Source organism: Gavia stellata, chromosome 9, assembly GCF_030936135.1.
Source record: "Gavia stellata isolate bGavSte3 chromosome 9, bGavSte3.hap2, whole genome shotgun sequence".
Classification (NCBI taxonomy): Eukaryota; Metazoa; Chordata; class Aves; order Gaviiformes; family Gaviidae; genus Gavia; species Gavia stellata.
The window spans coordinates 11,572,563-11,595,566 of record NC_082602.1 but is presented as its reverse complement, the minus strand read 5'-3'; the positions used below and the strand labels follow the sequence as shown (position 1 = coordinate 11,595,566).

Genomic DNA, 23,004 nt, shown 5'->3' with positions numbered 1-23,004 from the left:
CTTCGTATTTGAAATAGCTTTGAAAGATATTTCAATGAATTCAGAAAATACACAATAGAACTAGAGGATCCAGTGATTATGGCTGGTAACGATATTATGGATTTAGGTGCTAACAAAGCCTAACATAATCTGTTTTAATTAACTAATTTTTTTTTTCTCAGTAATATGGTTAGAAACATACGTGGTTGTTTCTCAAGCGCCTCGTACCAGTGTTCTTCCTTTTATAATAAGGTCACAAAGAAGAGGCAAGTTTCAGCTTATGTACCTGTCAAAACTACCATATCTGTTAGAAGTAATAATCACGGAAAAAATGTGTCTACCCTACACTTTTTAATCCTCTAAAGACTTATGTGTATGCTTTAGTGGGTCTTTCCACATGCATAAAGCAGACAGATGACAGCCTTGAAGAGTAAATTTTAAAGAGCAAGAGAATAAAAAACCCCAAACCCCTAGTACCTGGAATATGGCATGTACTTCTTTTGAGTAACAGACAGATGAACTGTGACATGAGTGCTGAAAGAAGCTGCTTCCATGGGCCACCAGTAGTCATTTTGCGTTTCATAATGGTAGCAAATGTGTGAGATAAGCTTAGAAAAAGGAGCACTTACGGCACAGGAAGTTTACATTCAGTGGGGTGACATGCCAGAGGTGAAGGGAGAAAGACAATTTTGTAGCAGGAATGTAAATAAGAAAGAATCGACAGTACAAATAAAAATGGGATAGACATGTAACGACGCACACAGTGAATGGGGACTTGTCTATGGGAACCCAGCCTTTCAACAGCCTTCGTGTCCCATGTGAGTTTGTCTTGTCTTTATGTTCTGGGAAGATCTTTCTTTCCATAATTTTTATTACAAAAAATAGTCTGCATCTAAACAATTTACCATGTTATTTTTCAGCACTGTGGTCTGTGGTTGTATTTCTGTTGGTATAGGTTACGTATTTTGTATAACTTGAATGCTTGGTGGAATTTGTGTTCTGCAGTGTTAACTCCTCAGCTGGATTATGCAGGAATATCCATGGCAGTTTATATTTTGGTTTTTAGCTGAAATATCTTCTTGGCTGCTCATTAAATGATGAATCCTCTCCCTAGAGTATTTATTTCAAAAGAACGTAATTAAGGTGATTTACTTCACAAGGAATACATGAATATATGTGAATAAAGAGAGGCTTACTATAATTTCAGTCACACTTTAGATTACCTTGGGAAGTTTGTTTCAGTATGTAAATACGTGTATGCACAAGTTGATGCACATCTTCAACTAAGGAGAAGGAATTTTCAGTTATTCTCTTTTCTACATGTTAGATTTCTACAGCTTTCTGTTCTGTGACAGCAAAAGTGCTTTGCGCAGAACTCAGCTGTAGCCTTCTACCTTATTTAAAGGCCCTATTCAGTACACCTTGGCTAGAGAGGATCTCAGCTGTGCTATACATGTTTAGGGCAATAGTGAGGTTAAATCAAGGAAACAATCAGGAGACCGTGAAAGTTTGCACAGAGGGACAGATTACATTTCTATCAGTAAGAAGGTGTCTTGCTGTTTTTTTTTAAAAAAGCCAATGTGTAAGATTAGAGAATGGAAAAATGCTTAACTGATAATATTTTAAGATGTTGGAGACACAAAATGGTGGAGTTCGATACATAAATAAAGATTTAAAGGATATAAAAAAATGAACAAAGGTGTCTAAGAAAAGGAGTAAAGTTAATAAGTTGTTCTTTAAATGTGCACTGTACAAAATAAACAAAAAGGAAAGAAAGCATTGATCAGCATGTGTTGAAAGCTAGTAACAGGGATTAATCTGACTACACAAAAGACTTAAAACTTCACAGAGTTGTTTGAGCAAGATGATATTGTCCAGTCTGAAGTGCTTTTATCTTGGTAAGACGTATTCTAAAGCATCTTTAACAAGACAGTGATAGCTATTCAGGACTGACAAAAGACCATAGCTGCATTAAACTCACCGTTTCTCAAAAAAATAACAAAAGAAAAAAAAAAGAAAGTATTTAACAAAGACTTAGGTTGAAAGAAAAGCAACATTACACCTGTTTTTGCACACATTACTTAAATCAATTTCTTTTAATAAACAGATTTTTTTTTTTAATCATAGGCAATTTTTGAGTGAAATTACAGCTCATAAGTATGTATGGTTTAGTTGTGGTCTTAGGCAGTAGATGCTGAAATTGGTATTCAGGCCGAATAGATTAACAATTGCTGAACTGAACAGTTTGTTAACTATTTGCAGTATGATCCACCTCAACATAAGAAGTCAAAATTTGTAAGATTAGTCCTTTGTGTACTGCAGTGGAAATGGAAGGTGGATAATTCTGTTTACACAGGCTAATAAAACCAAACAAACAAAACAAAAAAAGAAATTAAAACCGCAAACATTTAGTTCATTGCCAATGAGGATTTACTGTCTAGATCCAAATTTGATACATGCCCATGAGGAATGGGCCTAAAGCTCTACTGGAATCAGTTTTATTGCAATGTTATCAGGGCTTTCTATTGAAATACAACCTTTTCAGACATATTTTAGACATGTAAAAAGTGTAAGTTACTATATTTGCTTCTTTTTATTTGTAAGACAATATTTTTAAAGTACAGCTTTTAGAATTTCAAAATTAAATGAGAGAAAAAAGTCAACAGGAGCTGAGGACATTTTGCATCTTAGAAATGGCTTCTGAATGACTGTGGTGTCCTTTGAGCAAGTAAAGAAATAATTAAGAAATAAAGATTTGGTACTTGTGATTTTATTTGAAATAGCTTATGAAAAGGGACTGGGACTTTTACAAGAGACAGATGACTGTATTTAAGATTCCAAATGTTTAGTAACAGCACTGTGATATTCATTTTTGAGAAATTAATAATTAGTACTGATTAGGATACTGTACATAGTCTTCAGTCATTATAACACCAGATAGTATTTGACTGAAGTTCCAGTTAGGTGTAGATTTTTTCAATATTTGCCTAGATTCACCTTGATGTTGTCATACGATATTTTCTTCTTATGAACCTGAAAGTTATGAACCTGGAACTTGGAGTTTCTGTCACCTACTTGAGATATGTGTCTGGTATTCATATGGATGGGGGGGTCTGCACTGAAGATCTCCAACCTAGAAAGGAAATGTAGGTTTGTCAGTGTACAGTGCTTGTACTGTGTTTTGATAATCCTACGTGTTGTTTTTTTACCTAAAATATGTGAATGAAAATACTGGTTTGTATGTTGCATGTTTGGAGAAACTGATCTTAAAAAATAACAATCTGTTTAGCATGTTAGCACTTTGCACTAAATAATAAAAATAAAATATAACACTTAAGGAGCTGTTGATTAATTCAGTGTGTGAAATTCCAAGTTGCCTATCAGGTTCTGTCTGCTGTCATGAATGAGTGTTTTCTCTTGTTTTCTTAGTTATTTTCTTTTTTTTACTTTCATTCTGTTCCTGTTTTAAAATTAATTAGAAGATTATGAGATATATTAAGGAAATTTCTTTTAAAAAAGTAGACTCCCATGAAAGCAATATCTGGTGCATTGTAGCATAGTAGTTATTGGGTTCCATGCAAATTGATTGAATTCATTTTTTACGGTGGTATGTTGTACATAAGCTTCAAGTACAGGGAATGACATGGGAGTAAGGCATTGTAATCAGCATTCAATCAAAAAAAGCCTTACATTTTTTGGGTAGCTAAAAAAGAACTCTGAATCTTGTGGGACCTTGTGAGAGCTCTGATGGGTCTTGCCTTAAGCCAGAAAAGCTCCATGGTTGTAGGGCTCTTTATCCTATTGACAGTAGAAGCTTTCTGAAAAAGCTGAAAAATAGCATGGAGGGCAGAGAAAATATTAAACTATCCTGATTTTTATTATTATGTATATCTCAGTGTGTATTGGAATCATTTTCTAAAACTTTCTTAGGAGGCCACGACTCTATGAACCTTATGTAGATGAGAGGTTCAGAGAAGCATCCATTCTGTTGAGGAATTGGCCAACCCAGACCTCCAAATCTGTCCATCATTAGTGAAACCATGATGTGCTGAAATCCGCTTTTCACAAGTATTGTTTTCTGATGCTTTCATAATTCTCAATTTTGCTGTTCACAGAGAGCGAAGAAGTGTACCAGCGCCAGGTGCTGTCTATTTCCTGTATCGTCTTTGGCATAGTCGTAGTGGGCATGCTTTGTGCAGCGTTCTACTTCAAAACAAAGTAAGAGCCTTTGTCTAGCATGTTTGTTATTTAGCTTCTGTCCTTTTTGCGGCTTTACAGTTCTTCAGTTTCTCCCCTCCTTTTGAAGCTGTCATTATCTCTGGACAGGCTAGAACAGTTCCCTGTGGCTGCGCTAAGTAAAAAAAAAAAAAAAGTAAACCGGAGTAATATGTGTTCTTGTTTCTATTTTCTGGTATCAGAAAAGAAGAGATTGTGTCCTTGCCAGTTCTTTTTTTGGACAATAATAATTTGGTCTCTTTTACTATCAGTGCAATAATCACTTTCCTCTTTTGAAAACAAAAGTTTAAACATACCATCTCCTTTTTGCATTTTGTTTCATATCCCTGAATGTCCCTTTTATTTCTGTATGCTGAGAACAAAGGTAAGGTTAGAAATGCAGAGAGACAAGTTCTTTGCAGATATCTGTAACCTGTAGCTGATAGTTGTAAACTGCTGATGTAGTTGCATAACTAAGTATCTGTAATGCACAAGCACATTGAACTATCCAAGTATGGTGGAATCATCTGTACTAAACTATTTTCAAGTGAAATACTCACTTTTCTCTCTATTCTTTATCTTCCCAACTAAATATTATTTTATAATATTTATTGTTATGTGTGTAATTTGAGTTGCAAAAACATCATAGCAATTACATGACATGCTTGTCAGTGCCCCTGTATATATTCTATATGGTTGTAATCTCATTCCTGTTCCAGCTGGAGCTAATGAGAGAACATATATCAATATAAATAGTACCTGCATGAAGTTAGTCATGGTAGCTGAGCATCAAAAATGTGGAGGTTTGCACTATTTAAAAGTTTGGATGCTTATCTGAATCCCCCTTTTTAGAATTTACGTTAATGGGTAGGAAATCTGATGAGGAGTACTTTTTATTTAAAAAAAAAAAAGTTTTGACATTTCTATCAGGAAAAAGAAAAAAGAAGCTGGAAAAGTCACCAGATCTTTTTTTATTCTTTTTCATCCCCCCAAATTTCAGAGGTAGTTTGTGCATGATTTGAGTGAAGATTTGAGTTCATTCATGTTTCATCTAAACACTCCTACCTGTTCTAATGTCTTGAAGGGTTTCGTTTAATTGTTCTTTGGACCTAGAGTATGACAGTGATGCTAGCTGGGAGGATGCTGCGGCAGGACAGTTCCTCTCTGCAAACCCCTTGGTTGTAGTACGAATTGTGAGCAGAGACAGCCATTTTGGCACTGCATTAGAGATGTTCTTATGCATTTTAGATCTGCAGAAGAACGAAAGAGAGAATAAGGTGTTCCTGTTCTTCCGGGAAAGGCTTGGGGTTTGGGCTGATGAAGAGAGATTTAGAAAAGGCAGAATGGGTTTGTCAGTTGGAAGAACATGCAGTCAACAATTGAGGATACTTTGAATAAAACGTCCCTCTTATTCAGCTTTGCCCTCTTGGTTTTGCACTGTTGTAGGGAGTGGTGGAGAGCTGGCTTGGAACAGCCTTCCAAATACCACGACTTTGATGAGGTTGAGGGGAGAGCTATGTCTAAAAATAATGAGTAGAAATAACGCTTCAAAGATGAACTTGCAAGACAATAGTGCTTCACATCTCAGCAGGAGGTGGGGGTGTTGGGTTTAGTTTTTTATCTGCAGTATAAATATGATAGTTATGAGTTACTGGGGAGAGTTGAAGTGGGCTTATGCCAGAATCTGGAAACTGAAGTTTGAAGAGTAATGACAAAATGAGTACCTCCAGTTCAGTCAAGAGGTCTTATCAACTATATGAAACACAGTAATGTTAAGATACTAGTCAATCCCTAACTCCCTGGCTGTGGCTCTATTTGGCAAACTGTCCAAAAAATAAATAAGAGTGTCTAGAGTGAGTTGCATAGAGGCCACATGAAACAGTATCGTAACTGTGACATTCGCCAGCATCTTAAGGGTGTAAAACCCAACAAGTTTAAAGTGCCTCAACCCTTATCATATGTTAGCTTTTAGTCAAAAGATTTTCAGGAGTTTCTTCATCAGGCAGATGTATCTTGATCATGCTTAAGAGTTATCAAAGCATTCCTCCTGCATGGGGGATAATCTTGGGTTTAATTTGATGTATCAAAAATTTAAAATATTGCTAACAGCTACAGAAACTCTGAATGGTGCACCCTTTAAGAAAGAAGTTTCCATGAAGACACTGACCCTGACTTTCTTAGTCTGACAATTGTATAATACCTGCTGCTAGAAATATGCACTTCCCTATGCACCGTTAAATTAAAAGTCCTTCTTTAAAATAAATTAAATCTGAGGAAATTTAGAACTATAATTAAACACTATACTCTTCCAATTATTCCTTTTAGGGTAATCAAGAAAGTGCTGTAAGTGTTAGCAACAGAGGGAGAGTACAGTAATGGGCTGCTTTTTATGGCTTAGAGTTTTATAGATGACTAGTGACTTTATTTCTTGCTGAAGTAACAATACTTTATTGCCGAATATCTCTATAGTAGAACACATAAAGCCCATTTGTTCTGAAAACAAAAATTACAAAATAAATATATTAATCGCTGAGTAACTTTGAATTATTAATGGTTTCCAGTTTTATAACTGTACATCCTATAGTTTGGCAAAATGAATATGCATAAACCTAATATTAATGTTAGGTTGCATGATCATAAAGGGAAATTAATTATTATATTGTTTCTCTCAGGAAATTACCTTTGGGAATCTCAGCTGTAATGTTAAAGATTGCAGCAATGAAGCTGAATATTACAGTTTACTTACATGTGTTTATAGAGGTAGAAAAACCCTAAACCCAGGTTTTCTAAATAAATCCAAATTAGAGTTCCAAATGTTTGTAATTTGTTTTGTTATTTTCCTGATTAAATTCTAAGAACATTGTATGTGTAGGAGAGATTCCCGAAGTCTGATGCTGTGATCATGTTTTGCTGTCATTGTTTACACTTTATATGAAGTCTCCACTCAAAAACAGTCATCAAAACAGACTGGATGTTCCATAACTACATGCAAGTGGCTGGCTTTCCAGTAGGACATACAGATATATATGCTTATTTTCTCAGTGTATGTAATTTAGCTGGTCAGAAAATAATTAATACAAACTCTAGAGTTGCTTTTATGAATTTCCCCTGGAATTTTAGGGGAAGCTAAAGAGCTCATTTTGGCATTTTACAGATTAAATTATTCAATTTCATTGGCTTCAAAAACTAGTAGATATGTTTTTAAAAGAGATGTTTCAGACTCAACTGACTAATTAATTTAATTTGACACTATACTCCTTCAGATTATATATCTATTCAGATTATTCTGATATTAACTTTACAAGTTGTTTTGGCTAAGGAAGAATTTTGAAAGTTTAATAGTTTTTGTGCTTGAGAAATTATTTCCTCATCCACCCATATTCATAAATCTTACTAATTATGAGCTCCTAGCTATACTCAAAACATGCCACTCATATTTGTAACATGCTTACAATGTAAATTCATTCTTTTTCATTTGCCATGCTGTTTCAAAACAGGGTGTAAATAGAAAGCATAAAAGATACTTAGAGTCTGAGATTTATTATACTTTATGACCTGTATTCAGGAAACGTGCTGTAACAAACACCTACTTCGAAGCAGGTGCTTACAGCTTGTTCAACTTAAGCAAATGCTTAAATTGTGCAATGCTGAATCAGAACTAAGGGACTCAAAGGCAGAGGAAATCCCATATATTTATTTTAATATATTAAAAACTGTGGTATTGAAATTGAATATCTGAACTGTGATACTTCTCGCTGCTTTCTTTCATATTGAGGGAACTTGTCCTTTCTCACAGTTTACCACTGAAGTAATTTTCCTCTGGTTTCTTACACTTTCCTGCACTAGACTCAGACTGTACTGAAAGAAGTTAAAATTACTTTTATACTTCATTCAGTGTCAAATTCATTGTCCTGAGTCAAGTCAGATGCTATCAAACTTGATGATGTCAGAAGGCTTTCAGCAGCAAAATCACCAGAAATTTTTCAAAATGTTGCTAAAACTTCTTTGCTAAAATTTCAAATTTCAGTATAGAAAGACTATATTTCCTTTCTTTCTTATTGGCACTTCCTTCTGAAATTTGGCCCACACCAATTGCTGTCCTAAAGCTACTGGTGACATAACAAATTGCTGCTGCTGCTGGCGAGTCCTTGACCTTGCTGGGTGGTTTCCAGGGCCTTTGTAGGTTCACTGCTGGAGATGCATCTACTGGGGAGAAAAAGGAAGAAGGGAAGGAAGGAAAGACAGACTTAAAATAGTATTGTAGAGTTATTTCTCTTGATCATTTAAAACTGATAGTCTCAGACAATGTAGCTTATCAAAAGAATGGAGACTGATAAAAGGCCTTAAATATATTTTGCTAATAGTTTTTGCCCAGCTGGGATATCTGTTTGCAGAAGATAAAAGAAATATTTAAAATAAAGTTTGCTGCCTCATATCCTCAATCATGTACAGAACTTTAAAACTCAGTTTGCCAATATAGTGTGGCAGAAACAGAAAGCCTTTATTAATAGTGTAGTTATCTCCTGAATATTGCAAGTGATTAATCTAGTGGTATTCCTAGCTCTGACATAGTGGATCATATTATACTATGTCAAAAGCACAGCCTCAGCTCCCATACTGATGGTTTTTTCCAGGTTTAAGCATGTAAGCAAAAGCTGGTCTATACAAGATACTGGGTTATAGGTCAAGTCTAATCAGCTACTAGCAGAAATCTTTGATTCTTCAACACCTTTTATAGCCAACAGGGGCTAATGCCTGCTGTATTTGCCAAAATCTTTGTTCCAAATCAGAGCAAAATGCTTTTTTAATATTCAGGCCTACTTGCAAGCTATTGTTAAATATGTAATAGATGATCTTAGAAAATTCTGCAGTAAACCAACTATCATGCTATTATAGTAATCTGAGAATAGAAGACATTTTAAACAGAAAAGCTCTTTTTCCTTTCTTAAGCCTCGCCAGAAAATGACCACTGCATTGAAATTAATTAGACACTAGCGAATTAGCTCAGCTGGTTAATCTAATACAGTGACGTTTTGAACAAAGGGAACCATGGCTATAAAAATATCATGGCTATAGTAGAAGACCAAACTAGCTCTTTCTTACATGAATTTTATTTCTCTCTGCAGGAAACAAACAAAGCAAATTCATGAACAGCTGAAAGAAACACAGAATGGGAAAACCTACAGCCTAAATGCTTCCAGCATGATGGCGAAGTCAGAGTGTATGGCACAAAGCCGGGTCCAGCTGCAAAATGTAAGTAATCCTGCCAGCTACAACACTTAATAGCCTGGCTGAGTTCCTGCTGCTGATGGCAGCACATCGCCCTGTTGCTATTAGTATCTGAGCAATGGGAACAAGAATTCTTACCTCCTTCATAAAATGTTTTCTATCAGGCCTGTTAATGGAAAACACCAAGCAGGGATTTTTTTCTGACGTTATTTCAGTGGATCCTGGTACATTTTGTTCATGTAGGTAGACCTTGCTGAGCCCCCTAGCTCTGCATCCAGCAGTGGAAATTACTGTTACAGTTTCTGGCAATACCTTAACTCATATGTATGTTCTATAGGAGAAGCGGGGGTCCTCGATTTAAGTGATTTCAAGTCTTCCAATAATTAACAAACCTGCATGAAAAAATGTAGAGCGTTGTCACAGTTAACTCAGAGTAAATTCAAAATCTAGGACTAAATTTACACATGTAAACTAGTGCCCAAGGGAAGACTGTGCAGATGGTCTCATTTTGCTGGGTCTTGAGTTAAAAGGATTTTTGATACCAGAAAGAGATCGGTTTGTTCAAACTAAATTTGACATTTATGTAGTCATTTTCTGTATGTAGTTATAGGTAAGTTAATACAATCCCATTAATCATGAAATACATGAAGCATATTTGAAATAAGGAACTTGAAGGCAACCAATTTATTTAGCCCTGGATGCAAGGTATTTTCCAGTGCATGTCATCCTCTTCCCCCTGGTCATTCACATTTAGTGCTCTCTTATTTTGAACAAAGTCTTTGGAACAACTGAGAAGGATCGTGGTAGCAATATAATAGAAAATCATAAAAGATGTATTGAAGCCTTTATAAATGCCTAACTCTTTTTTAAAAAAAAAAGTATCTTAATTCCGCTTAAAGGGCTTACTACCTTATTTGCCAGAGTCCATCAAAATAGTGGGAGTTTAGCAAAAGTGAGCACTCATGCCCACTTAGCCACAGATGTCTCAACTCCTGGTTTACATCCAGTTAATGTAGAAATAAGTATAAGCCCTTTTAACCAATTCAGAGTAAGTAGAGCCTCCACACTATGACAGAGGAGTTGTCAGAGCATTGCTTGTGTTCACTAGAAGTTTTGTTTTATAGGAGCACCATTGTGGTCATGATAATGCTTTGTGGTTCAGGAAAAACATGCTATTTCAAGAAGGAAGATAGCTCCACTAAATTGACATAATCACAGTTTAGGGAACCTTGTGCAATTCTTTGTTTCACTTTCAGTTCATTCAGTCGTATATTACTTCCAGCCCCTAAAAAAAATCTGTTGGGAGTATTGTTGGGTTGTAATGATGGCAACAAAAGGTAAAGTTGTCAAGAGCTTTTTGTGATCCTTTTGTTCCAACATATAAAGTAGGTCTTGGTTAACACTAAGAATATGTTCTTTGCCTTTTTCTCACTGTAATTCAATGCAATATTTTGTCAACCAGTCATCACAATGAACTATTTGATGTCTTCTGAGCAGCTGACAAACACATCAACAAGATTTATTTAAGTGTTTCTCTTTTGCCATAGCAATAGTCATAATGGCTGAAGTAGCAGTTTGTAAATTCCAGATATTAGAGATTGAAAACCATTATTATTATTACTTATTATTTTAATCCAAATTTGCTTTTCAGCTTTTAATGCTGTTCAGACTGGCATTATCAGAGCTGGTAATTAACACACAGTTGTCTTGTTCTTGTGGGTGGTTGCAGGCAGCTGTTTTCTCCTTACCATTAATGCATTTTCCCTTTGGGAGCAAAGATACTAAGGAAGAAAAACAGAATGACCTTGTGCAGGATGTAGCGTAACAGTGGAGGGTAATAATGGTTTCTGTTGTTAGCAAGATTTTAGTGCAGGAATGCATGTAGGCAGTTCATGAAATATTTACAAAACTTGGCAGATTGGAGAGGAAAAAAAAAAGGGGCAGGGGGTATGGTGAGGCAGCAGAAAAGAACTTTGAAATGGTATTTCGTAGGAATGGCTGAGTGGCTCCCCATCAGAGACCAGAGATCTGCCCAGGGCGTATCTGCTGGGTGGGAAAGGGCCTGGGCACTGGTGCGGGGAGAACACTCCCGCTGCTCTCTCCTGCGGCTGTGCTGCCGCCTTTCTGCAGGTCACTGCCTGGATGTGATCTCTCTGTGATTCCCATCTGCAGCTCCCACCGCATGGGTTTGGGGAGAAATCTTAGTTCTCTTCAATTCCAGGTGCTAATAAAGAAACTTAAATAAATTAAGGTGGTTATTTTCTGGAGACTAGTCCTCCAGCCTGGAATTTTGTTTTATGTAGTCCTGGAAGCTGTTTCTTTTCCCACTCCAAGTGCTTACATGGGAAAACTGTCTTGCTTCTATGTCACCTTTCTCTCGTTCCCTAAAAGGTTCTCGCATTTTTTTCTCCTGCCCAGTTTCAATGGACCTGGTGATGCTTTCAGGTTTTTCACCCTGCTTTCTTCTTCTATAGAGAAGAATATATTAGTGTAGACCTGAGATTAGTTGCATAAGGTTCCTTATTCTTGATGACTATTCTAATAATGTCTATTCTGAAAGAGCCATCACATTTTGACTCAGAGGTTGCTACATTTAGCAAAGGGTGCATGGATCTTTCCAAATGCTGTGTTGCTCTAGAAAGAGGTTTTACTTATTTCCCAGGACCCAGGGTATAGCAGATAGTATTTCAAGTGGTTTGTGGCTCTAAAGAGCTTGACCAGTCTCAGTGAAGTACTTTTTCTCCTCATCAATCCTTTTTTCCCTTTTTACCCTTGACTGGACATTAGGAAAAGAATTATTTTTCGTTACTTATTTTCAAAGCCAATTTTGAATCTTTTTTAAAATGAGAGAAGCCATGTGAATGTATCAAAATTGCTGTTAACAGAAAAACCACACATTTCATTATTGAACCAAGTATTAAAATGATTTACAAATTTGCATTTTATTCTAGCCTAACTGATTATACTTGCAGCTGTTTGCATTACTGCAGAAGGAAAAGGACTTTAGACCTCAGTCCCCATGATATCTCACCTCTGTGCCAATTAAAGCTTCTTTATGGAGGTGTGATTATTAGAACCATAGTCAAGGTTTACAGCTCTGAATGTTTGCTTTTAAAACACTCTCCTTTTGTATCAGAATTCTCCTGCTGCATTCTAGACTACAGGTTACCTTGCAGCAATCCTTATTTCAAAAGGCAGTGTTTAAGAAATGGATTTGAAGTGTTGGACATTCCCCCAAGTTCATTAAACATCCATATGGCAGGATTGCTCTTTCAGATGTGGACAGTCAAGTTAAGCAACAGGATATTCAGAAAAAAATGAAGCTGGCCAACTGAGAAATGTAGGCTTTTTAGAACTCCCTTCATTTAACAAGTTACTCTCTTTGGGTTTTTTCCCCTCTCTGATCAGCAGGGTGAACACAAGCGAGGAAGAATGGCCACATCCCAGCACCTCCCTGGGCAAGCCCTGAGCTTGAGGAAGAACGCGAGGCGAGTTAGGCGTTTAAGTTAAAACATGAATGCCTCCCTGTCATTTGCTATATTGCAGGGAACAAAGCTTTTTGTTTGCATTGACAATATTTTGAAGTATCACATGCTTTTCCTTCCCACACTCGAATGCATTACATCTCCTCCACTTCCTTCCTCTGCTCAATTGTGATTCTGTAAAGTGAAAAAAAAGGGTTAGATTTTGTCAGGACAGCTGTATTCTCTCTGAACTCCTGCTGCTCCTAGCTGGTAATTGTGTTCACCTGTGTCGAGTCTATTTCTCTCAGTATCGATTCCATTGTAAGGGATACAAATTCCATGAAAAATACTGTATACGGTAAGCAGGATTCATAAATAACTGCTTGAACAAAACTCCTAGTGTTTTTTGTCCTGAATCTCCTTCAAGTCCACTACTTTTCCCAAATATTCTGGCAGCAACATGCTTAATTTCTTGCTATGTGTTCTAGCGTCTTGGATTTGGATACTATTGCGCTGGTAATCTTGCTATAATTCTTCAGTCGGGAAGATAGGTGTGCCAGTTTTTAATGCGGGATCTTTGAGGTACACAGGAGATTCAGATTTATTTCACCTAATGCATGAAACTTAGGACTTCCTAGTATCACCTACCCCTTCTCAAAGAGATTATATTATCTTCAAGAATTTAACGGATGTGCTACACAAGACTGCAGCAAACGAGTTGATGTCCTCATAGCCAAAAGGAAGTAAATCATCAGTCTCAGCTGCCCCTCTTAAAAAGCCAAGCGCTCTGTGCCCCCTCGTACACCCTGCCAAAGGGTGAGAGGAGGTGTTGTGGCCCTCCTGTTTTTCTGTAGTTCACCAGTCTTCATGAGTCTTAATCATGCTCCTGATTGCTAGCTCCTTTTTCCACCTTGACTACAGGGTTTCTTTAAATTCTCATTACTTGACAAATATGTCATGCAGCAAAAAAAATAAAAGGCAGCTGAAGCCTTGCCATTCCTTTAGTGATTTTGAGAGTTGTCATGGTTATTTAAAGTGGCCTTTTTCACCCTTGTGGATTTTAATACCTTCTCCCATGCTACTAAGTCGATCTATTAATTCTCCATCACTTTCACTCTGAGGTGGTTAATATGCTTTTCATGCTGTAGTGTGTGGTTTCACTTTTCACTACACTTGTTTCTAATAGCTAGCTCCAGGTTTCAGATATTCTTATAACAAGGGGCAAAAAACTGCTCTTTTTGTGTCTTGTTGCCTTTTGTTGATAGTAGTAGGAAATAAAGTCTTTTTAGTCACTGTGATAGAAATGCAATTAATATATGTTGAGCAACAGATACACTTAAATCTTTTAAAAGATGACTGTGTGGTTTTGCCTGAGTTATGATGTGATTTATAAGCTAAGATCAAGAGCAAATTTTGCATTTCTGTATCACATGACTGCTTAGGAAGAACTGCCAGAATAGACAAACTTCAGTTTACTGGCCTCTGACTAGAGCTAGTGTTGGCAACAAAACATATAGAGCATATGGGAACAACTGTGAGGACGTTGAATATACCACCTGATGGACGTTTTGCAAGGTCAGCCCATCCAGAAATATCACTGGCTCTTTACCTACTTGACGCACGCTCTCTGAACGTAATTTAAAGCTGACCCCTTTGCCTTCTCAGTCCTTTTTGAAATGGGATCCCCACATCACCTCTCTTCCAACGCCACATGCATTTCTGGACTTTTTATTACTACTATTTTGGGAAAATCATTGAGGAGACTGAGCTAAGAAAAGCCGGGGAGAGGGGTGGGTGTTTTGTTTTGCATAGCACTAGGACTACAGTGTCAAGCTATTCTGTAGCACTTGAGTGGCGTTTGTTATCCATGGATCCTACATTTTAGAATAAAGAATACAAGGCTTGGAGCAGGGGAATTACATGCTCACAGTCATACAGTAGATCAGTGGCAGAGGCTGATTTCTTGTCTCCTGGCCCAGGCTACCATTGCAGATTCGCTTAGCATTAACTAGTGGGGGGTGGAATTTTACTGTCAAAGAGTTGAGTAATTGTACATAACAGATTATTTTCTCCATGAAACCGTGAAAAACTGAAAATTTTCAAAATGGTTTATTTTTAAATGGTATCATTATTCTTTAATTTATTTAGCCATATGCATCAGTGTTTCTCAGTAATTGCTCAAACAAGCACAAATAATTAAGTAAGAATACAATAAAACCATAAAAAACCCCCAATAATACAGATAAGCTTTCAGCGATACTTTCAACCTACTGGAACAGTCCTTTGAAAGTGTTGCACAGCTTTTTCTCCATCATGGCTGAATATTCAGCAGCTCACAATAGTCGGAGGGCTCCGCAGAGCTCAGCCCAGGTGAGAACTGGGCTGTGGAAGCAGAGGGATGGGCTCTGCTGGGATATGGATGGGCAGCAATCCTATACCGTTCTTCTGGGGGCACCGACTAATACTGCCGTAAACTCCTCACAGAAATCTGAAGATATTTTTTTGCAGAGATGATCTCGGAAAAGGGATGTGGCAGTTATGGTTAAGCTAAAGGAGAATAAACCCAATTGTGTTTAAATCTATTAAAATGTATGAATAATGTGACACACCCAAAGAAGTTCAATTCCATTGTTTGAATTCTCTGTATATTCATACCCTCAATTTAAATTGTGATTCGTGTTTTCATTGTAATTAATGTTATGGCTGATATGGTAATTGGTAAGTGGCGTATCTGAAAATGGCATAAAAGACATGTTCGGTTAGGGAGAACAAAGTATCCTTTGCAGGGTGTGCCTGGGTGGTGCTGGCTGTTGGACCTTCAGTATAGTTTGCTGGTCAGCATCAGAGCAGCTTGTGGGGGTCCTGGTTTTCCTCAGTTGTGATGAGGGAAGACTCTGTATACCGTCGCTCCAGCCCACATCCACCTTAACCATGGATGTAGCAGAAGGTGCAGCTTATGTCTAATTACCCTTCATGATTCACTTCATACTCATGGCCTTATAAGCCATTTGGACCTTCAATTTAGTATCATGAACAAACACAAAAAAGGACAGAAATAGCTTCCTGACACTAACAACCCATGCTTCGCATAGCTCAGATTGATTTATTCAGGTCAGAAATCAAAGACAGTTTCATATCTGCAGCTGGCAGGATAACTGTTAAAAACCTTCACAGACATGAGTACCTTAAAAATCATACATCTGTCTGAATATTTTATCTCCGTTTACAAGTGACAACTAAGATCATGGTAACTGAAAGAAATAAGAGTGGAACATGTTTCTTATTATTTCAGTTGTGTTTACTTCATGCATGTGGCAACATTTTGCCTTCAGAAGCACGTAAGCAGTGATTTTGGCCCTGTTTATGTGGGTATGTCACACAACAGAAAGAGGGAGAAGAGCACTGGAGAAAAATTAGAATATCTGTTATTTTATCTATAGAAATCAATCATAAGAAGTCTGAGTAGATAGACTAAAATTGCATGTAACCCATTTTAAAAGAAAGTAATTTTGAATGACTTCCCTTTTTGATTTTGCTGACGTCTGGGGGGAAATGTAGATAAGAATAAGTGAAAATCAGAAAATAATTCTGTACTTTTAAGGAGTTATTGGTCTTTTGTTAGACAACAAAGTAATTATGAAAAAGAACTGTACTTTAAAAGAAATCTTATAATCTTCTCCACAAATGCTTATGCTATTGTATCATAGCATGGCATTTTTTACCACTGTAATTTTTTTATATTATTATTATTATTTTAATTTTTATTTTATTTCTAAAATATTTAATCATGTAATAGCTTCCACAATATCATTTTCTTGTAAAAATAACATGGATAGCTAGGTATCTAGTACTAAAAATACATACTCAATACAGAAAGAAATGGAATAAAGAAAAATAGACCAATTATTTTTAGTGCAGGTCAGTGTAATGCAACGTAAAAAATCTGCAAAGTGCAGTATTTTTCATACCTGAGTGGAAATGTGGGTTAACCTCTCATATCTCTGAGATATTGCCCAGTAACCGCTAACAACATTGATTCTTCTTCCAAGTCAAAATGCAGCTTTTTTTTAGACTTTGACTTTCTGGTTCCATTCAGGATCAGAGACACAATTTTTGCTGAATTTGCAGTTGAATCACAAAGCAAGAAGAAGAAAGTTTGTTCTTGCTCATGTCTGGTGTCTGCTTTACAGACCTTTGTGTCTCAGTATGTGCCCAGAGACTGCCCTACGCCTACAACTGTCACAAGAAGATTTATGTTTACACTGTTTTTTCTAGCACAGATACTCCCAGGTCAAAAGTTTCAAACTTGTTCAGAAGGGATATGTGGCTCTATGGATAGGATTCAATCATTTTTCTTACTTGTCTGATGATACAAATGCTGTTTTAGTTTGGTTTTCATAGTTACAAATGCTGATAAAAGCAGTGTTTGACTGAAATCCCCAAAGGACACAAGAAGGTGCTGACCGTCCTCTGAGATGTGTTTCGTGATCTCAGTCTCTGCATGGACAGCCAAAAAATAGGCTTTTATTCAAAGAGATCAGTGTTCCCTATCATTATGGGCAGATCAGTCAGTAATTTTCCTACTAATGCAGATATCAGCATTCTGATGTGGAGAAGGTAATGGGGATGATGAGTAGCGGTGCTTTCCGCTATGTAAACAATAGTGAATGAATGTATTACTTGCCATGCCTAATTTTAATTTAAAAATGCGTTAGAGCACTTCTTACCCCACTCCAGTATGAATTCTGATTGAATAGTATCAACAATGTCCTCTGCCTTTTGTGTATTAATTAATTTTATTCTCTGTGCCACAGTACTCAAAAACAGATAGGCATCCTCGGCCTATTCTGGACAAAGTTATGGAGTCTAGTTTTTCAGGCCCTCAGACTTTCCCAGAGGCCTTGTCTCCCGACAGAGGAACCCAGCCCATCAAGCAACATAGGTAAGCAATCGGCTGTCTGACGGGAGATTTGGCAGGCTGCCGAGGGATGTCGTTGAACTGGTGATACGTGCGCAGGATTATTGTCTGCTGTGACTAGGTGAGATGCTGAACAATACGGTACCAACAGAGCCTCAGCCGACTCATTAAGCAGGTGTCCAAGCATTTTCTTAGCTGCAGACATAAAAGGCAGTAACAATGCTCACCAACTTTATCTGTGTTTTGTAAAAGTCCTAGAGGAAGCATTTAAAGACGCCATCCAAGCTGTAGACACAGACCCGTGAATGAAACAACTGTAATTTGAGAAACCATTAAAAACAGGACTTTCCTTATCGATGTTCATTAAGTTAATGACTCATTTGCTGCAGAAAGGCATGGCTGCAAACTTCCAGCCTTTCTCACTGTTTCCTTAAACAAATAATACTTCAGGTGAATAATGACTTATTTATGAAAACATGGTGACCTTTGAAAACTAGTCTTTAAAATTTTGACTGGTTGTTTCCAAGAGGAAAAAAGGAGGAAAGTCACCCACCACTGAATGGCATTTGGATTAGAATTCTGCTTATAGTCTTTTTGGATGAAAAAGAGTGCAGATGCTTCATTACAGGACTAGAAAACAAACTCATGTCTGGTATAAGCAATAGTGTTGGTGGAAAGGCAGTGGTAATGTCTGGTACAGAGCACACTGAGAAAAAAAGCTGAGAAAAATGAATTCAGAATTTTTTTAGCTAGATAATCTGGAGGGGAAGACATTTATTAAAAGGATAATTTTTTAAAATTACTAAAAAAAAAAGTCTGGGATTGCATGAGGTTATGATCTAGCTTCTGTAGTGTTTGGTGCATCTTCATTGCAGTCCCAATTCAGCTACACGTTCTTTCTCTTTTGAATTAATGATTTGTTTAACCAACCAAAGTGCAGCATATGAGCCAGGAAGGGATATTTGGGTCCTATCTACTTTTACCTCACTTAAGCCTTTAATTTGGCATGAAAAAATAATGCCAACTGTCATGTCAGATGCATTTCTTTGGGCTTATTCCTTGTTACACAGAGATTTTCAAAATATGCTTAATAATTTTACTGAACATAGATGAGCTATGGAACTGTTGCCTAGAATGCTTTCCACTGAAGTTCTGGGGGGAATTTTATCTCCGTTTAGTCAAAAGGTGAAGTTCAGAAAAAACACAGTGACATTCCCTTACCTTTAATAACATGATTGCAATATCCAATTTTGAAATGGTTTAGGTGCTGTGCCATGACATTACCTAAGCTTAAAAATGTGTAAATAAATTTAAGACTGAAAATATTTCTTCTGTTTATGAACGTCACTTAAAATAAAAGCTGAATGACTCTCTAGACTCCCTGGTTTTCCATAGGGAAATTACAAATAAGCCACACTGAATTTACAGTGAACTAATCAGGCTGGATATTAGGAAAAATTTTTTTACTGAGAGAGTGGTGAAACACTGGAACAGGCTGCCCAGGGAGGTGGTGGAGTCACCGTCACTGGAGGTGTTCAAGGAACGTGTGGACGAGGCATTGTGGGACATGGTTTAGTGGGTATGGTGGTGTTAGTTGACGGTTGGACTTGATGATCTTACAGGTCTTTTCCAACCTTAGTGATTCTGTGATACAGAATCCCAGACTGCTCATTTTAACACCTTTGCACACAAAATCTCTCTTTCCAAAAGAAAAAAAACCCAAAAAACAACAGTCATCTTACTTGCAGATGTCAAGCTCTGGGCTGTCTTAAGAGTCTCTGCTTCAGAACTGTTTTAAGATGTGGAATGACTAGCTTAATTTATAAAGAATTCTTTTTGTAGTTTTATAACTTAAAGTCTATTATACAAGGCCCTTGCTTTGTAAAACATGGAACAGATTTGAATATTTAAGACTTATAAGGCTGTCTTTAATTTTTGCACCATGTGACGGCTTCGTAATTTACTCAGTTTCTTTAGTTTCTAAACAGTGTTCAATGTGGCCAAATGAGGAAACGTCTTTTTTTACTGGGATACTGGGTCCTAAACATCCCTTCATTCCATTCCAAACCTGAACGTGAGCCTGGAAAAATTACAGCGGCTCTGCAGGTTCTCTGTTTTATGCTGTTGTTAAACTATATTACTGTTTTGTTTCTGCTTGCTAAGGAAATATTTTGTTCCATGTCCAGACCTGTTTTCTCTGCTGGTGTTTTCAAGGACACTAATGATGGGTGATTATTTCTTAAAATCAGAAGCTGTCTGTTTCCAGTTCCTAAAACCAATACAATTTTGGCCTGGCAGTAAGATTATCAAGGTGGGGAATCATTTGGGGTTGTTGAAATTTGACTGACAGAGATTTCAGTCAGATTCCTAGGTAATAGCAATTTTCTGTGTCTACCAACCTCAGCTGCATGCAAAGAATTACTGCAGAGATTGAATTGAAAATTTGAATCTCTACTGAATCTTACTCCTAAAATCTTTCACCTGCTTTATGCACTGTTATTACAGTAGAAGAATTTTACACCATCTTCTTGCATACGTAAAACAACTCTTAGTACTGTCAGAACTGGAAAGCGACAAATGTGTTTAATCAGTAAGCTTCCTGTAAAGTATACAACGTGCTCAAAAATTCATCTCGGATTATCTGTTGATTTTAGTAAGAAGAAAACCTGTACTGTCTTAATTTCTAACAGATAGAAACAAATTAGAGTTTTGTTAATTATAGGATTGAGTTGTGATCCCTTTGAATAGCAGTTTTCTTGGTAATTAGTCATCCTGACTTTCAGTCATCATTGATTTTAGAGGGATTCATTTCAGCGAATACAATGATGAAAGCCAAATGCAGAGGCTTTCAGCCTAGAGCAGTTGTATTGTCTTACAAAAATGCCAAAATAGGATAAATGTACTCTAAAATTTAAAATAATTTGTGTTTGGGTTTTAATGAACTTCTAACATCATGAAAACCACAGTAAAAACAATTTTTATGATTTAGTAAGCATTTTACTCTTTATGTTCCCAATATAATTGATTCAGTTTAAATTAAAAGAAAGAGTAAATTTAAGTTATTCTGTAAATAAGGCTATTGAATTTCAAAGAACAAATATTGATAAACTAAAGCAACTAAGAATGTAAAGGCAGAGGAAGCCTGAAAGGGAGAAAGTGTAAGGAATCTGACATTTTCCCAAGGAAAGAACATAGTTTTTTGGAGAAATTTACCAAGAAGAATGCCTAAAAGGAATGGGGTGTAGGGGAAGAAATAACTCTATCACAGAGGGCAAGAAGTCATGCTGAAGTGAACAGTTCCAGGAATCATTGAGAGTTAAGAATTACTGGTAATACTGAAAGCAATCAATTGTTCTTGCTGTATAAAGAAGAGGACTACTGTACAGGTAGAAGCAAAGCTGACAGTAGGACAGAGGTAATATATGAAGCAGTTACGGCAATCCTGAATGAATATATTTCATTTTTCAGTTAGGATTATTATTTGAGGACAAAGGTAGAATGGGAACAGAATCAAATGTATGAAAATAGACATTACTGCTGTCAAAGTGAAGTAAAAAGCAGAAATCAAAGCACTCAAGTCTAGATGGTCTGGTTAATCTTGATCAAAGAAGTCTGGAAGGAGAACTGGCTCATGAAATTTCAAGTCTGGTAGCAAAATCTATCAAAATGGAAGCTTTACCATGTGATAATGGAATAGCAAATATCAAATAGTTAGGAAGAGGAAAAATTTATCAAAGGAACTGAAGACCTATTATGTTGAATTAGACTAGTCAAGGCTTTAGGACAAATGTAGGGGAAGCAGATTCTATGGGCAGATGTAAAAAAGGCTAAAAATCATCATGATGTTTGCCAGCAACAGTTCCTGCAACACTGCACTGCTGACTTCCTTTGTAGTTGGCGTAGGTGAGCTAGATCTCTGCACAGCCGCAGTCAATGTTTCATTTATTGTCACATGTGTCTAATGCCTTTAATGGGAGAAAGTAGAGAGGCAGAAAAGATATAATGCAGATATACAGAAGTGGTTAAAAAGGAGATAGTAAGGAGTTAGGTTGAGAAGCTAAGTGCTGGGCTGAAGACATTCACCAGTGGAGCACTAATGGAGCTCTCAAAGAATTAGTCAATGTTGGGGACAAATTTTAGTTAATGCTTTTGTGAATGACTTTGGCGCAAAAAAGTTGGAACATACTGAAAAAAATTAGTTAAAAGATAGACTCAGTACAGATAAGGATCTAGATGTAAAGAATGAATTTAATAACTTTGAAGAGTGGCATAACAGAGCTGGATTGAAGCTCAGCAGTACTCAATACAAGGTCAGGCATCTGGGAACTAATAACAAAATTTAAGAAGCAAATGAGGAAGAAAAGGTTCAATATATACTACTTGGTCAAAGGATAACCAAGTCACAAAGTGATGCAGCTGTGCAAAAGATAAATGGGATCAGAGGAAGTATTAATCAAGACATTTCTGTCAGAAAATCAGAAACGTTAAAACCACTTCATAAGACACTGTTGTCACTTCATTTGAATATAGCATGAGAATGCACCACTATTATCTCACCTGGTTAAAATGGCTTCCTGATTACTATGGACTTAAATTGCCTTCATGAGCTAATAAGAGGAATGAATAATCTGTGTTCCATAGAAAGTGTTAGAGAGTCTGTCTTGTTTCAGTCTTCAATTCAGAAGACTGAAAAGAGTATATGACTGCTGCTTATAAATACATCAGAGAAAGCATAACAAGAAGTAAAAGACCTATTTAAAATGAAGGAATGTGGTGGAACATATGACAAATAGATGTACACTCATCATAAATAATTTTAAAGTGAAAAGAAGCCTCAAAGTTTTCAATATAGAACAACTTTCTGGAGTAGTAGCCTGGTTATCATTGTATTTTTAGGATGGAGGTTCATCAATGCACTACAGGGAGTATATGATTAAGTTATGGCAGATGATTAAACTCAGTGCCGCTGAGGTACCTTCGAATGCTCAGTTCCCTTTTCCTATTGTATGTATCTATCTGGTGGAACCAGGATGGTGACTAGATGATATAGGTAGTGTTGAAGGATTTATGTAGAGTTGCAAAGTCCCCAGTCAGCCCTGGCACATGCTATTCCTGAATACTTGAATATATAACGTAAGCAATAATGCTCCCATTTCAGAAATCGAGAGTAGATTTGTAGGTATAGGCTGGCTGCTGGAA

At 36.7% G+C, this 23,004-nt stretch overlaps 1 protein-coding gene across 1 annotated transcript in view; it reads left to right on the top strand.

The window, feature by feature from the left end:
* The window catches only part of NRG3 (neuregulin 3), a 411,783-nt gene that overhangs the window by 378,435 nt on the left and 10,344 nt on the right, over positions 1-23,004 (top strand). The window contains exons 5-7 of the mRNA XM_059821387.1: positions 4,095-4,197; positions 9,321-9,447; positions 17,702-17,829. Of these exons, the coding sequence (XP_059677370.1) occupies positions 4,095-4,197; positions 9,321-9,447; positions 17,702-17,829 (358 nt within the window). The remainder of the gene's footprint in view (positions 1-4,094; positions 4,198-9,320; positions 9,448-17,701; positions 17,830-23,004) is intronic.